General features: G+C 43.5%; 1 protein-coding gene across 1 annotated transcript; it reads right to left on the bottom strand.

The window, feature by feature from the left end:
• Positions 1-214: 214 nt before the first annotated feature.
• LOC126251423 (uncharacterized) lies at positions 215-14,114 on the bottom strand. Its single transcript, XM_049951839.1, has 2 exons — positions 14,027-14,114; positions 215-2,652 (listed from the first exon to the last, which is right to left on the bottom strand). The coding sequence occupies exons 1-2, from the start codon at positions 14,063-14,065 to the stop codon at positions 1,606-1,608; spliced, it is 1,086 nt and encodes a 361-aa protein (XP_049807796.1). The 5' UTR covers positions 14,066-14,114; the 3' UTR covers positions 215-1,605.
• Positions 14,115-15,437: the final 1,323 nt, after the last annotated feature.

Genomic DNA, 15,437 nt, shown 5'->3' on the forward strand with positions numbered 1-15,437 from the left:
CTCTTTACGCTCTTTTTCGCTTCGTTCAGCTTTTCCTTATCAGCTATGATTCGACTACTCTTAAACCTGGATACTTCAATAAACAGAAGTTGAACATAAACACTCCTTCTAGTGACATTACAATCCATTCCAGATATCCGCTAGTCAGAGATAAAAGAAAAATGCATAAGATTTCAACAAGTATTAATAATAAAATGTAAATAAAAAGCAAGAGTTTTCAATCTGTATTTTGTTATTTTATTTGGCATAAAATGAATGAAAATATTATTTAGATGATGCATGAAACTGTACGAGTGGATCTCAAGACAAAGGATTTAGCTAAAAAAATGACATTAGGGTGCACTTTCTCAAATGTATCGTCAAGTAGAGACCTCTTGCATGTTTCTTCTGTAAATCAGAACGGTGCTTGCACGACTGATGAACCAATGTAGTGATCTTCAAATATTTATGAGTCAATGGAACAAAAAGTTTGCTGGAATCGATCGTTATCGGTAAATTAAACATTATTCAGGAAAGGAATTCTGTTGAAAACGAAAATATTTGGAAACTTAGTGGTTTTAGATTTAGAAAAGAGCTCATTGGACAACATCAACGAAATTTGTTAACAAATGATTCAGACTGGTAGACCTGGCCTATTAGATGCAGTGACAAGTATACAGCAAATTTTAGTGAATGTGAAGAGAGAGTAATACTTGTAATGTAGGAGACTTCGCTGGGAGACTTGATGTAAGGTGTATCAGTGTCTGCTGGTTGGTCGCCCAGTGACTGCACATGGGAAATGATCACCAGGTAGAGTCATGGCTTCTAGTGCCTAGTCCGTAATGGATTTCTGTCTTTGCACACACATCAGCCAGTGATCTGGTATACTTGCTGTGTAAAACGCGCTCCAGTCAACATCGGCAACCATCAACATGCATTTTTAAAATGTGCCAATTCAAATAAAAGTGTACTTGCAAATATCCTATTTGTCTCGTAATAAGAACTAACACTTCTTCCTAAACTCAGCATATTGTTGAATGATATAAATTGTTTGCGAACAGGTTTCTTAAAGGGTAAGACCAGCTATCCAGGTATGGTTCATACTAGATATTTTTTGTGGAAAGAAAAACTATTTTAAATAAATTTATATAGCTAACCCATCTAAGGCTGTTATCTGATACTGACTACAAGTGTCATATTTAAGTACAGTTTTGACAGGTAACGAGCATGATATAAATTAGTTTGTACTGGTTGACAGAAAATCAGAAGATTAAGAAAACAAACTGCGCGCTGTGGACTTTGTAACTAAAGCTGTCAATACACAAACGGCGAACAAAGTGGGGATATGAACAACTGAGCTACTAGTATGGAAATTAATGAATATGTGGAGGTAAAAGAGTTCTGGCAAAGGTAAGTTAAACGTAACTAATTTGAACTTATGTAAGCTTGTAAATGGGACACGAAGAATCCAGGCTTGAGAAATAGGGCAGGAGGTGATCTAGTTTTTCCACTGATATACAGACGACAAACACTTCGCAATGGAACAGCTGACACATTGTCACACTAATTTGGACAGAAATAGCTGTCACTAAAAATAAGAACTATCCTGGAGGGACAATTTAATGACTATGGACTTGGAGTCTGCCGTGTCTCCTTGCGAGAACTAGAGAGTGGAATGTGGTTTCCCTCGCGTCGTAATGAAAGACTAGAAGTAGAGGGCAGAGGTCCCATGCCAGCCTCCTGGGCCATCCCGACCAGCCTGCTAGAACACTCGCCCGTCATGCAGCTACCCACAGTACTATCGAAGTGGCTTCCGTCTGGACACTTGTTGTGCGATGCTTGCAGGGTGCTGTCGCAGTAGTAGTACCAGTGGCAGTTCAACGGATCTGCGAAAAAGCCGCCGGTCGGGCACGTGAAGTGCGAGGTGCTTCCGGGGCAGACTGTTGTGCACTCTCCCTGCACGCACCCTCCAACCGAGCTGTCGAAATGAGTACCACTCGCACACGTAAGCTGCGTCGCTTCCGAAGCATCGCTAACGCAGTAATAGAACGAGGCACAATTGGCTGGATCTGCAAAAAAACCTTGCGACGTGCACTGAAACTTGGTGCAGCTGTGGTTGTAACTAATGAAGTACTCGCCAGCATCACAGGGTGTTGGCTCTGGTGTCGCTCCTGGGCCGCTGCAGTAGTAGTAAACGGAACAGTTATTCTCATTTCCGTAATAATAAGTACCGGTGCATGTGGAGGGCGCAGGTGACGCGTTATTGACTGGACAGTCTGGGGCAATACCAGTACAGTTAATATGGTCATTACCGATTGCAGTACCATTGTGACACTTAGTAACATTTAAGGTCGCTACACCACCAGCGGTGTTACACACAAAGTACACAGACGGATTTTCAGGTGGAAATCCGGCAGTTCCATTACTATCACAGGCAAAGGAACAGACGGATGGTTGCTGAGTTTTGCTGCAGTCGCCCTGGCAGGAATCGTAGTAGGTGCCGTCGGGACACGGGCTGACGGTCGACGTGTAGCTGCCGTCGCCGTTCTCTGTGCAGTCCACGTAGAAGCCGCAGTCCGTCGGGTCCGGCAGGCGGCCCTCGGCCCCGCAGATGACTCTCGGTGCAGCCAGTTGGCAGCAGGCGAGCTCTGGAAGGGCCGCTAGCACCAACAGCTGTTGAGGACAGTGAATCCCTTAAGGTGCAGCAAGAAATTTCGGAAAAACAAAGTGCACGGTGACTGTTAAAGGAAGCTTAATAGCTAATGCTACTGTAAGGCAAATTAAAATCACCCAATTAAGTAGGAATCATTGTAGCAGATCTAAGGTTCCACCGGAAGCTCAAAGCTCGAACTGCCGCAGCTACAGTAGTTTTAAATAGAAGGAGGAAACTGTTAAGCGGAAAGCTGGATAGCGAGCTCAGGAGAAAGCTTTGGAAGTGTTTTATCTGGCGTACGGCACTCTATGGAATTGAAACACGGACACGGAATAGAAAGAACGAAGGGCTGTTGGGAGAATTTGAGATGTGCGAGTAGAGGAGGATGAAAATGATTGGATGGGTACAGGACTGACAAATAGAGACTACTTGAAAGAACAGGGGAGCGAAAAGTGCTGTTGGAAGTTAGAAGAAGAAGATAGGGGACGTGGCCGAGTCACGTGTTGCGGGAGGTCTGGTTGATGATTAAAGTGTTGGAAGGATTGGTATGAGGGAGGAGAACGAAGGAAGGAAGGAGATAGTACAAGATGCTAGATAAAATTAAATGAAGTGGAAACTGTGTGTAAATGAACAGAACAGCAAAAGGACATGAAAGAGCTGCCAGAACACCGAATAATAATACTGTTTTACCGTTGAAGCTGACAAAAGTAAATCATTATCCTTTGATCTCCAAAAATCAAGGAATGAACGGAAAATTATTTGTAGAACAAAAAAATAATGTGTGGAATTACAAAGAAACACACAGTCAGGAAGTAGAACAGAAGACATGATGAACTTCTTGAAGTCAGTAGTCTTCCTGCAGTTTTTCTCTTCTGTGCCAGCGTCTCATCTCTGGGCAGACCTCACATCCAGTGTCCTTAATAATCTGCTCTACATATTGTAATCTCTGTCTATCTCTACCTCTTATGCTTGTTGCTTTTCCCAGGCCTCTGGAGATGGGGGGAGATGGTTTGCCATTTGGACGGAAAGTTGATGAAGGAGTCGACTCTAAGGAAGGCGGCAATGGAAATATGGCTAACTGGGGTTACACAGATACACTTTAAAAGTAAACAACTATTCACAGTCTTGACGTATAACAAAACAAATCATGTCATAGTGATCACAGCGTTAATGTGCGTATAAGACGTTTACATCCCGTACATCAATAAAATTATCTAAGTTATATCGTAACAGCAAGTGTATATTTTTGTAAAAAACTTTCGAAGTGAATAGCAACTGATAAGTGTAGTGGGAAAAGACAGAGTACGACAATAGCTGTCTTCACTAAAGGCCACACGTATTTACATATTTCATTTATTGAGTTATTACGTCCAGAATGAGATTTTCTCTCTGCAGCGGTGTGCGCTGATATGAAGTATCCTTTCTTTCACGAATGCTAGTTCTGCAAGGTTCGCAGGAGAGCTTCTGTAAAGTTTGGAAGGTAGAAGACGAGGTACTGGCAGAAGTAAAGCTGTGAGGACGGAGCGTGAGTCGTGCTTGGGTAGCTCAGTTGGTAGAGCACTTGCCCGCTAAATGCGAAGGTCCCGAGTTCGAGTCTCGTTCCGGCACTGAGTTTTAATCTGCCAGGACGTTTCATATCAGCGCACGCTCCACTGCAGAGCGAAAATCTCATTCTGGAAACATCCCCCAGGCTGTGGCTAAGCCATGTCTCCGCAATATCCATTCTTTCAGGAGTGCAAGTTCTGCAAGGTTCGCAGGAGAGCTTCTGTAAAATTTTGAAGGTAGGAGACGAGATACTGGCAGACGTAAAGCTGTGAGGACGGGGCGTTAGTCGTGCTTGGGTAGCTCAGTTGGTAGAGCACTTGCCCACGAAAGTCAAAGGTCCCGAGTTCGAGTCTCGGTCTGGCATACAGTTTTAATCTACCAAGAAGTTTCGAGTTACTACTTGTTTTATATTTGTCTAATTATATAAATGAGTCAGGTCATCGAATTCTCCACACTTAGATAGAACATGAACACATCTTGACTTTCCTTGTACCTTCCCCTATGTGCTCATACATCATATGTATAGATTATTAGATAATTTGTCTTTTATTTAATTAACCATTAACTCTGTCTTTTATTAAAGACTTCCGTCACTTGGAAGCAGTCATTAAAATGCAGTATTTGATTCTGCCATTGAACTAATGCGTAAAGAAGCTTCTACTTATCAGGCTACCTTTATTTTTTAGCAAGTATTAATACAATTTCTTGATCATTTATCGTAAAAAAATGACACGAATTTCAGATTTTATTTAACTGTACATTAAGAAGAGGAATACATTTCATTTAACACATGTGGGGTATTTTTAAATTACAGGGTTTCTTAAACAGTAGTTCACTTCTGTATTTTATGATCGTTGTGAATTTCGTTGGGCAAATGGGAAGCCTAAAAAGGCCTTAAAATAATAGCACTATGTCATTATGTGTTGAACAATCATGCTGTGTGGATTGGCCTTGGAGGTAACGTGTGTGCTGGGATGCTGATAGCGTGCTGCTTTAGGACTTGTAAAGTGATAAATTTTGGGCTGCATATGGCCACTCAAATACTTTCACATTCATTATCATTTATAAAAAAAAATTGGGTCAAATGGTACTTTGAATCAGAAAGCAGGTGGCAGTCTAACATTCCGTGCATGAGACGCTATGTGAAGTTTATATTTGGCTGCAAATTTAGAAGTATTATTCAGTAGACTGTAAGAACCTTCGTGGCTTCGGAAATTTGACTTGTGCAGCTAGAAACTATGCTGATTTTTCGGCCGAGCAGTTCTAGGCACTTCAGTCCGGCGGAACCACGCTACTGCTACGGTCGCAGGTTCGAGTCCTGCCTCGGGCATGGATGTGTGTGATGTTCTTACGTTAGTTAGGTTTAAGTTGTTCTAAGTCTAGGGACTGATGACCTCAGATGTTAAGTCCCACTGTGCTTAGAGCCATTTGAACCATATGCTGATATTTCAAAGACAGCCGTATGTGGCCCGACGGTGTCTAGTGCTTAATCTCGTCTCAGCGGTTATTTTAATTAAACAGCAGTAGTACTGGCCTATCGCACATTCGTTTCTCAATTTTTACCAGCTTGTATTATTCGCCGCATGCAATGTAAGGTAAATAATGGGATGGAAAAACGAAAGACTTCATTACAGAAAATGTAATCTTGTTTCACCGCTAATACACCAGTCTGCCCTTGGTCACATGGATACTCTTGCACTCTAGGATAGCATCCCCAGTGGATACTAAACATTCGTTCAATTTATAACTTGGCAACTCCCAGAAGCCCAAGCTCGTGTGTCAATAACCAGTAGTCTGGCAGCAAGGGGGAAATGTTAAGCGAGTTGCGTCAGACGCGGAAGCTATTGCAGCATCTGGGAACGATCTAGAGCCCAAGTCTTAAAGTGAAGAATAATGATGTCATGGAAGCCAGGAGATACCGTCATACTAGTGAAAAAGCAGAGTGTCGTAAGGAATCCTAGGCACAAGGCACAAATCGGTATTCGGTGCCAAACCAGTGAAAAGAGCCGCTAACATGTGAAGTTGCGAAAGTCTGAAGTACTGGGAGACCTAACACTGAGGAAAAACCAGGACCCCTAAAGTCATTGCCATCCCTATCGGTGTAGAGCACGTGGTAAACACTAGGAACACCAACATAAATACCCAACAGTCTTTGAACAATGACTGAAGGCTGAGTGCACATTGCTGAATGCCCAATGTGTAGTCTCAGCCCTTGTGTCAGTTGCAGCTGTCCAGTTAGTGGGTAGGCTATGGACGTCGATCCTCGGCATACCTAGGACGCTGCAGTGCAAGCCAACCTCTGAGGCAATGCTGATGGGTCGCAGAGGCCGCCATCAGCGTGCTGACCTGCTGGAGGCTTGACCTCCAGGACCGGATTTTGTCTGTCATCCACCTTCGAGAAGGAGGGCCACTGCTGCTGTTCATCCTGTTCCTGGGGCCGACACCGATGCTCCGGGCTCCTGACTATGAAAAGCAGGCTGAGTGCCGAACCCTGCGAGTCAGCGAGTACTCCAGGTAGGCCTAGGTATGTGACACTGAGTGGGTATTTTCGACATCAAGGAGACTCCTTGTAGTTCGATACGGAAAGCCGGAGGCTGCCGGTGTTCATGGGTCGACGGTCGCCTTGTGACGTAACCGGCGCCACCTGATGCTTCGCAGCAGTGGTGGAAATTCACGTTGAGCGCATACTGGCCCTCCTCTGCTTATGAGGCCGCTGCTTTACCTGCCCAGATATGGTGTGGCGCTTTGGAAGGCTATCCTGTATTGCTGATTAATAAACGTATTATCGTCAATCACATTTTCTTCGCGCTCTCGAGCTTAACTAGGTCCACATCCCAATCAGCTCTCTCCTGACAAGAGTAGGAGTCTGCAGCTGGATTCCTCTAACACTAATGCAACACGTTCGTTAGTAATAGAATCCAACATATTTTTAACTTCAGAAATGGGTCCTGAACCCTCCAATAGAATGCACGATTGGTGATATACAAGAGAAAACTTTACTTCCTGCTTACAGATTGTGTATCCATCAAGGTTGTAAGCTGAAGACATGGAGTTGGAGTTTAAATACTGGCTCAGAGTCATCAGATTGAACCATAATTCGGGAATACCAGGTGGATAAGAAGGGTGTCGCTGCCCTACTCAAACATGAAACTATAGCACGACAACATACAACCGTGCCGTTTGTAGTGTACGCACCACTCCTGCTACGCCTGCTTGTTAATAAAGCCTCATGGTGGCTAACCACAATATATATAACTTTGTTACTTTTATACCACTCCAATGAGGCATGTCAAAATGATGTATGGAATGAAATTTCACAAATCAGTTCTCCTTAATTTGTGGCATTTTGAAGTTCATGGACAGCGCGAACTGAGGACTGCAGTGCTGCAGTGTCTGTTTCATGAACGATCTTCCCTCGTGATGACACCTTAAGCACTCCGTCTTCAGGCCACGAGTGGCCTACCGAGACCATTCGACCGCCGTGTCATCCTCAAGAAGGATGCGGGTAGGAAGGGCGTGGGGTCAGCACACCACTCTCCCGGCCGTTGTGATGGTATTCTTGACCGAAGCCGCTACTATTCGGTCGAGTAGTTCCTCAGTTGGCATCACGAGGCTAAGTGCACCCCGAAAAATGGCAACAGCGCATGGCAGCTGGATGGTCACCCATCGAAATGCCGGCCACGCTCAATAGCGCTTAACTTCGGTGATCTCACGAGAACCGGTGTATCCACTGCGGCAAGGCCGTTGCCGATGATACCTGAAGCTTATCGAATTAATTCAGCTGCTGATATTTCTTTTTGTTTTCCATCTTTTTGTTTTTTGCTCTGGTTTGTAAATGGGAAATTTGACAGAACCCATGGGGTCGCATCAATAAACATCCTCACCAACCTGATGCCATATTCACTTCCTTCCTCTGCGTCAGATAGTCAAATGGAACTCTGACAAAACTAACACGGAAAAAATTGCGATGTGTTTAAAAGAGGAAACGATCAGTTTCTGTCCCACCTTTTTGGAAATATAACACGTTACTGGTTCATGAGCACATTGAATGGAGCGGCTTATAGAAACATCTGGAAAAAAAAATCATGCCTCCACATACGCAGTCTCCGATATTGTGGAGTCCTGGATTCTCTTGGGCTATTGCTTTATGGAGAACAGCGTTACACGAATTTGGGTAGCCACACACACTTTCAAAGAGTTATTGAAACAGTGCAATACGACACGTTCTGTATGTCAATTAACCACTGCTCTAATTTGGCGTACACATGACAGCACAAAAAGTAGCCGCCATTAAAATTTAAATGTACGGAATGAACAGTACTGCTAATAAAAGTAAAGGACACTTTTATTTGTGAGTGTAATTGAGGAAAAAAAAACGTTATTCACACACAGTATAAATACTCTAAAGATGCACAAGAAAATCTGCTTCTGTGTCATTCATAGAACTTCACACTAGGCAAAGACATTTCAGACCATGAAATGGAATCAAGAGGGCAAAAACAGTACACTATGGTGTCTTCGTAGTTTGCTAGCGTACTCGACAGACTGATAGGCAACTACTCAACTTGAGAATTCGGATCAAGAATATCTTTCAACAATATTTTTCTTTTTATTTGGTTTATTTGATCCATATAAAACAAGAAAGTAACAGAACCAAAGATCCAGACGTCTTAATAAAATATTTTCCGCCATCAAAACATGTTGCTCCTTTACCACCTAACATCCCTTATAAATACGTTTAGCTTCAAAGATCATTAGCATCAAGTGAGGAAGTAAATCTATCATTTTCAGGCATCTCCTCTGTCATGCGAAAGACGACATTCCCCATTTCATCGTGAGATCCTGAGGACGAGGGTCAGATTAGTTTCCCCGCATTGTCCAGCTCAGCCCATCCGTTGTCAGTGGGCTGAGGCCTGGTACTGGAAGCCAGTCGTGGAAATATATCCCATGCAGTTCTGCAAACCACTCCTACAATCTTAAGGGGCATGTCTGTTGGAGATATCCTTCTGGAAACAGGTTAAGTCCTTAGGATATACACTGCTCGACAGTGAAGTGAAGCACCTGGAAGACATTGTCCTACGTCACTGTAATTTTGTACACATAAGCACCTTCGGCTGGTATGTAAATGATTAGAGTTGCAATTATGTGTCATAAGTATAACGGCATCAGAGTACATTCTGTTGTTAGTGTATCATAGCGTTACAGGGCCTGTTAGGGTGTAGGAGTATAAGGGAAGTGAAGAGCGCCAGATGAGTGATCACTTTCAAGGAGGCGAAGATACTGCATACTCGTGTGAGAGACAGCCTTAGCAACACCTGACAAGTGTATTAAAGGAGCCCTATGAGAGCCTCTATTTGGCCTGCTAGTTTAAACGTGCAATATCCAGATTTTTGGGCCATTCAGATGTGACGGTGGCCCGACGTTCGAACGCATGTGAACGTTAGGGCAGGCACCCTCGTCGTCAAGGTACCTGTCGTTCCTGTATGGCTAGTACAAAGAAGAATCGCTGTACTGAGCACCAAACACATACTATCGTCGCTTCTTCACATCTGCATACATGAGAGGAGGACAAGGAATGGACTCGCTTCAACATTCTGTGTCATACCGCACCACTGGTCAGAGACCAGAAGCAGCCAGATAAAGGGGTGCTAGGCTGTTGACAAAGAGATCATGGCTCATAAGCGAGGTGACCAGACAGAAAGCGAGGATGTTCAGCTATCTGAATGTGAATCGTGTACCATCATTGGCTGTTACAGAACAGAAACGGCTGCATGCGGGGTGGTGCCGTGATTGGGAAGCGTGGACTGTTGATGAATGCCACAGTACTCTTTTCGGCAATGAACTGCGGTTCTGCACTAACCCGATAACCATCATCGAGAGTTAGTCGGCGCCTGGGCAGAGATCACGCTCTTCCACTGATTTGGAGCGGCACAGCGGTGTTACTCCTTACGACGTTCCGGGAGGGGGGCAGGGGGCATCGGGACAAATTTGATAATAGTTGATGGCGTTCTGACGGCACAAAAGTACGCCACGGACGTCTTACCCCCTCAGGCGTTCTCTCATGCGACAGTGACAAGGTGCCCTACTTCCATAGAACAAAGTTCATCCACATTTGGTAGGTGTTTCTAATGAACCGTCTGCGTGACGCTAAGGTACTCTCGTAACCAGCGCGGTCGCCAGGTACATCCCCGATAGCTAATTTTTGGAACCAACTTGGATACGAGAGCCTTCCCAACAGAATCAGTGACTGCATCGAGTCGAGGGGTGCTTCATCCTCATAGTGGTAAATTTTCTCAAACTGCGATTTGTAAATTTATCTCGATTTGCTAATCAACAAAATAACGCAATATATCATTTCAACCTGTGAAGGTTCAGCTCATTCCCTCCTCCCCTTGTGGGTGCCTCACATTTTTGTCAAGCAGTGTAATTTTCGCACTGATGGTAACATAATAATACCGATAACACTGGTACAATTAACAGCTTCACTTATGCCGTATATCTTGCGAAGCATCCCAATTCCATGTGAACACATCCAACCTCACACAACTACAGAAACAAGGCCACCGAAATGTGAGTCATAAACGTACTTGACATCGTGACAGGATAGTCCGTATTGATAAACATAATGGACAATCTATCGCCGTGGAAAATACTGATTCGTTAGGCGACATTACATTCGAGCATTTGCGATGCAATTATTCCTCATAAATCGCTAATTAGTAGAGTCGGTAATCATCACGGAGTTTCGCTTTGACGGCCGCACATTTTCTTTGTAGTTAAGGCTTCCGGGATTGGTGCTGAAGTATGTCGACCTACCCGGTAATGCAAAAGTGTGGTTCAACTGCATAGAGTTAAAAAAAAAAGGTTTGTGCCATGATGCATTTACAAATTCAGTATTCGTAACGATTTCCCAAATGGATAGCCCTAGGCGTCTAGCTCCAACTACCATTCCGATTTCGAAATCTGTTAATTCCCGTCTTGCGGTTATAGTCACGTCGGATACCTTTTCACATGAAGCACGTGAGTACAAATGACAGCTCAACCATTACAATGTCAAGTTCGCACAAGCGTATTGGATTCTCCAATATCACGTCGTTTTATCTATAGCTGCGCAGTGTCCTCAGGAACGTCATATTGTGCCTCAGCCTCCGGCGCCACCAAATTCTCTACCTCCGCAACAACAGTGATACTGTCACCAATAACCTGTTGACAAAGAGACTATGGCTCATAAGCGAGGTGACCGGACAGAAAGCAAGATGGTTCAGGTAGCTGACTGTAAATCGTGTACCATCATTGGCTGTTACAGAACGCATAATACAATTACAATAAAATAAGCACGGATAAAACAAAAAGCGGTTGCAGAAAATCATGAAGCATTTCATTTCGTGTCATCATTGAGGTATTAGCCAATTACACAGAAACGCATTTTCAGGAATATAATACAACTTTTCTTCCTCCGACCTTTACGCAAAAGAAATATGAGTGCGCCAGTGTGTCTTTTATACAAAATAGTCCATGTAGTACGTGTCTCTTGCGGTAGGAGAGGAAAAGAAAACTATCTCAACTTAACGTGGAAGCGAATCTCTGCTCCTTTATATACACTGAGGTGGCAGAAGCCGTGAGGTAGAAATATGTATATGTACAGATGGCTGTAGTATCGCGTACACAAGGTATAAAAAGGCAGTGCATTGGCTGAGATGGCATTTGTGCTCAGGTGCTTCACGTGAAAAGGTGTCCGACGTGACTATAACCGCGAGACGGGAATTAACAGATATCGAAATCGGAATGGCAGTTGGAGCTAGACGCCTAGGGTATTCCATTTGGGAAATCGTTACGGAATTCAATATTCCGGGATCCACAGTGTCAAGGGTGTGCCGCATACCAAATGCCAGGGATTGCCTCTCACCGCGAACACCACAGAGGCCGACGGTCTTCACTTCGCGACCGAGAGCAGCCGCTTTTGCGTAGAGTTATCCGTCCTTAAAGACAAGCTACACTACCTGAAATAACAGCTGAAATCAATGTAGTGCGTACGGCCAAGGCATCTGTTAGGATAGTGCAGCGAAATTTGTTGTTAATGGGCTATATGCGCTGTGACAGCAGACGACCGACACTAGTGCCTCTGCTGACAGTACGACATCGCCTGCAGCGCCTCTCCTTGGCTAGTTACCCAACACTACTGGAAAACCGTTGTCTGGGAACATGCGTGCCGAATGCTGGTGGTAGGGTTCGAGTATGGAACAGACTCCACGAAGTCATGGACCAAAGTTGTCAACAGGGCACTGTGTAAGCTGGTGGTGGCTCCATAATAGTGTGGGCCGTGTTTACATGGAATGGACTGGCTCCTCTGGACCAACTAAACCGATCATTGGCTGGAAATGATTATGTTCGGCTCGTTCGAGGCCATTTGCCGCCATTCATGGATTTAATGTTCCCAAATAAGGATTGAATTTTTATGGATAACAAGGCGCCTTTTAACCGGCCACAGTTGTTCGCGACTGGTTTATGGGACTCAGTCAACAGGTCAGCTCGAGCACGAAATCCTACACCGGCCACACTGGAACAATTATGGACGGCTGTAGTGTCAGCATGGCTCAATATTTCTGCAGTGGACTCCCAGTGACTTACGGAGTCGATGTCACTTCTAGTTGCTGCACTCTGCCCGGCAAAAGCAGGTCCGACACGATGTCAGGGGGTATGCCGTGCCTTCTATCACCTCAGGTTGTGTGTTTAGCTACAGAAAGACCAGCAAAAAGTTTTCAATTAAGATGTACGTATTGAATCTATAGTTAGTAACACGGTCTTGTATTTGGAGAAAGGCTTTTATGTCTTCCTAGAGTGAGTTTAGAATACAGAAAATACCATTCGTGCGGAATACATATGTCAACAATATTTCAAGTAGGTTGTGTGTTTAGCTACAGAAAGACCAGCAAAAAGTTTTCCATTAAGATGTACGTAGTGAACCTATAGTTAGTAACACTCTCTTATATTTGGAGAAAGGCTTTTATGTCTTCCTAGAGTGAGTTTAGACTACAGAAAAGACCTTTCGTACGCAATACATTTGTACGCAACATTTAAAGTAGTAACTCCTCTTCCGTGTCTTTTCTATGAAATCCGGGAAAACTGTATGCCGCATTTCATTCTCGTCAGTGCTACATCGGACTGGCTGCGATATTCCGCGTCTGCTTTTGCACCATACTGCGGCGTCTGTGTTGTTAAGAAGTACGATGCAATCAATGTTCCTTAGGACGTGCATGCACGTCCGAAGGAACAGCTACTGCGTCGCCTACAGCGCTCATGAAAGGCATGAAACGTATTCGCAGTTGCTGCTACGGACAACCTCCAGCTGTATAATGAAATGGCGACAGTGAAAATTTGTGCAGTACTGCGACTCGAACGAGGATTTTCTGCTTTACGCCGTCGGCCACCTTAACCGCTTTTGCCGTACGTGCCCGACTCAAGGCCACACCAAAACTTCCATGTATCGTCGTTCAAGCGTCACATCATGAACTCGTACGCAGTATATAATTCCCGTCCGTGGCCGGTAGGGAGGGATGCGAAATTTTTTTCGAAAGTCACTGCCTTATATCTGCTCATAAATAGGATATTGCAGTGCCTGTGTTGTTAAGAAGTACAGTGCAGTGTTCCTTTCTTTCCCTTTTGCGCCAGTAGCGAGAATGATACTAATCTAGAACTGTCCGTAATAAGTATATAATCGTCTCACTCACACACTCACTAGACAAGAGAGAGAGAGAGAGAGAGAGAGAGAGAGAGAGAGAGAGAGAGACATTACAATCCACTTTTTCTAATGTACACACTCGTTAACAAGAGAATACTGTTAGAGCTTACAGCCAAAACTCTCCAGCTAACAGACATGTCTCCCGCCATTGTGTGACTTACAAAGTAAACACGCAGTGGGACGTTTTCGAACTATATATATATATGTATTCACCTGTGCTTTTAACTACGCCACTTACGAGATAAACTGTGTACGTAATCAACAGTTCAAGTGTTTTCGATCACTAAGGCCTGTAATCTCAGCCACATGAATCAGATTCGTAAAAAGGTCGAACCACTAGAAACGTCTATAATCTGGAGAGCATGCAACCAATTAGGAACTGATGCCAGTCGTGATAACCAAAAAATACGTTATCTGTTGACAGAAGTGTGATATGATACTTAGGCGGATTCTACAGAGGTAGTGTAACTGAACAACACATTTTTTAGAAAAATGAGTTAATCTTAAAGCAGGCATAATGTTTTTCTGCACTAAATTTGATACCATAGCGATGCTAGTGTTCATTTCATGTTATCATTCTGCGTTTAAATTTCAAATTACACAGTAAATATTTCATAGCTCTCCTTGGTCATGTTTATGTATAGCACAATTCTTTTTTTAATTTTGTACACCAATGTTAAAATCTTTCGGGGGATATCTGCTTTTCAGTTCCATTATTTAGTCGATACCACTGCCATTTGTGACAATCGAAGTTAGCAAATCTGATGCTAAGAAATGTTATGACTGGTTTCAAATCGGAAGATGAGCTAGACAAGATTGTTCTGTTTCACCAACTCCTTTTACCACATACATCGAAGACTTAATAGGGATGAGGAGAAGGTAGGAGTATGCATAGGAGGCCAGATGATCGTAAGAGTTATGTTGCTTTACGTGATGTATGGGTGGAGTGCGTTAATCATAATCTCTAATTAAATACCTTATAATGCGTTTAAAAATTACTTTGAAGTCAGTACCGCCATTAGACTGTTGTTTATTTGCAGTGCAACATTTACGCTTCCACAATCATGATTTCGGCTTCAAAGTGCGATTATCAAGTATTTTAAGTATTATACAGTGCCTAAGATAGCATACTGTCGTGTTTAAAATACACTATTGGACATATTGTCGAAGGGTCGATATTCCTGATAAAGCCTACTGCCTTGTTTCATCAATGAGTGTACCATCCTGACCGAATGACAGTTGCCTACTTGATTACCGATTTCAGACCACTGAAGAGACAACGCCAGATCAGTCTAAAATGTTGTTCAGTGAGTCACATTCATTACACATCATCGTATTTGTAGAGCTAAGTCCCCCTAAAATGAAAAATCGTAGGAGGTCACGTAAATTAACAACCTTAATCACTAATCAAATATTGTTCCAGTTTTGATTGATACGAAGATGGCTCGTCAGTCAGCCGAAACCATTAGTCAGTACAGAAAATTTGCGATCCTGGAGTAGGATTTTAATCCACATATGTGA

The sequence above is a fragment of the Schistocerca nitens genome, chromosome 4, assembly GCF_023898315.1.
Source record: "Schistocerca nitens isolate TAMUIC-IGC-003100 chromosome 4, iqSchNite1.1, whole genome shotgun sequence".
Taxonomy (NCBI): domain Eukaryota; kingdom Metazoa; phylum Arthropoda; class Insecta; order Orthoptera; family Acrididae; genus Schistocerca; species Schistocerca nitens.

What these genes read in the sequence shown, in the direction of transcription:
- LOC126251423 (XM_049951839.1), bottom strand. Translation starts at nt 14,065, where the DNA reads ATGGCGGGAGACATGTCTGTTAGCTGGAGAGTTTTGGCT. An exon ending in TTAGCTGGAGAGTTTTGGCT is followed by an intron (nt 2,653 to 14,026) that starts GTAAGCTCTAAC and finishes TGTCCTCAACAG; the next exon opens with CTGTTGGTGCTAGCGGCCCT.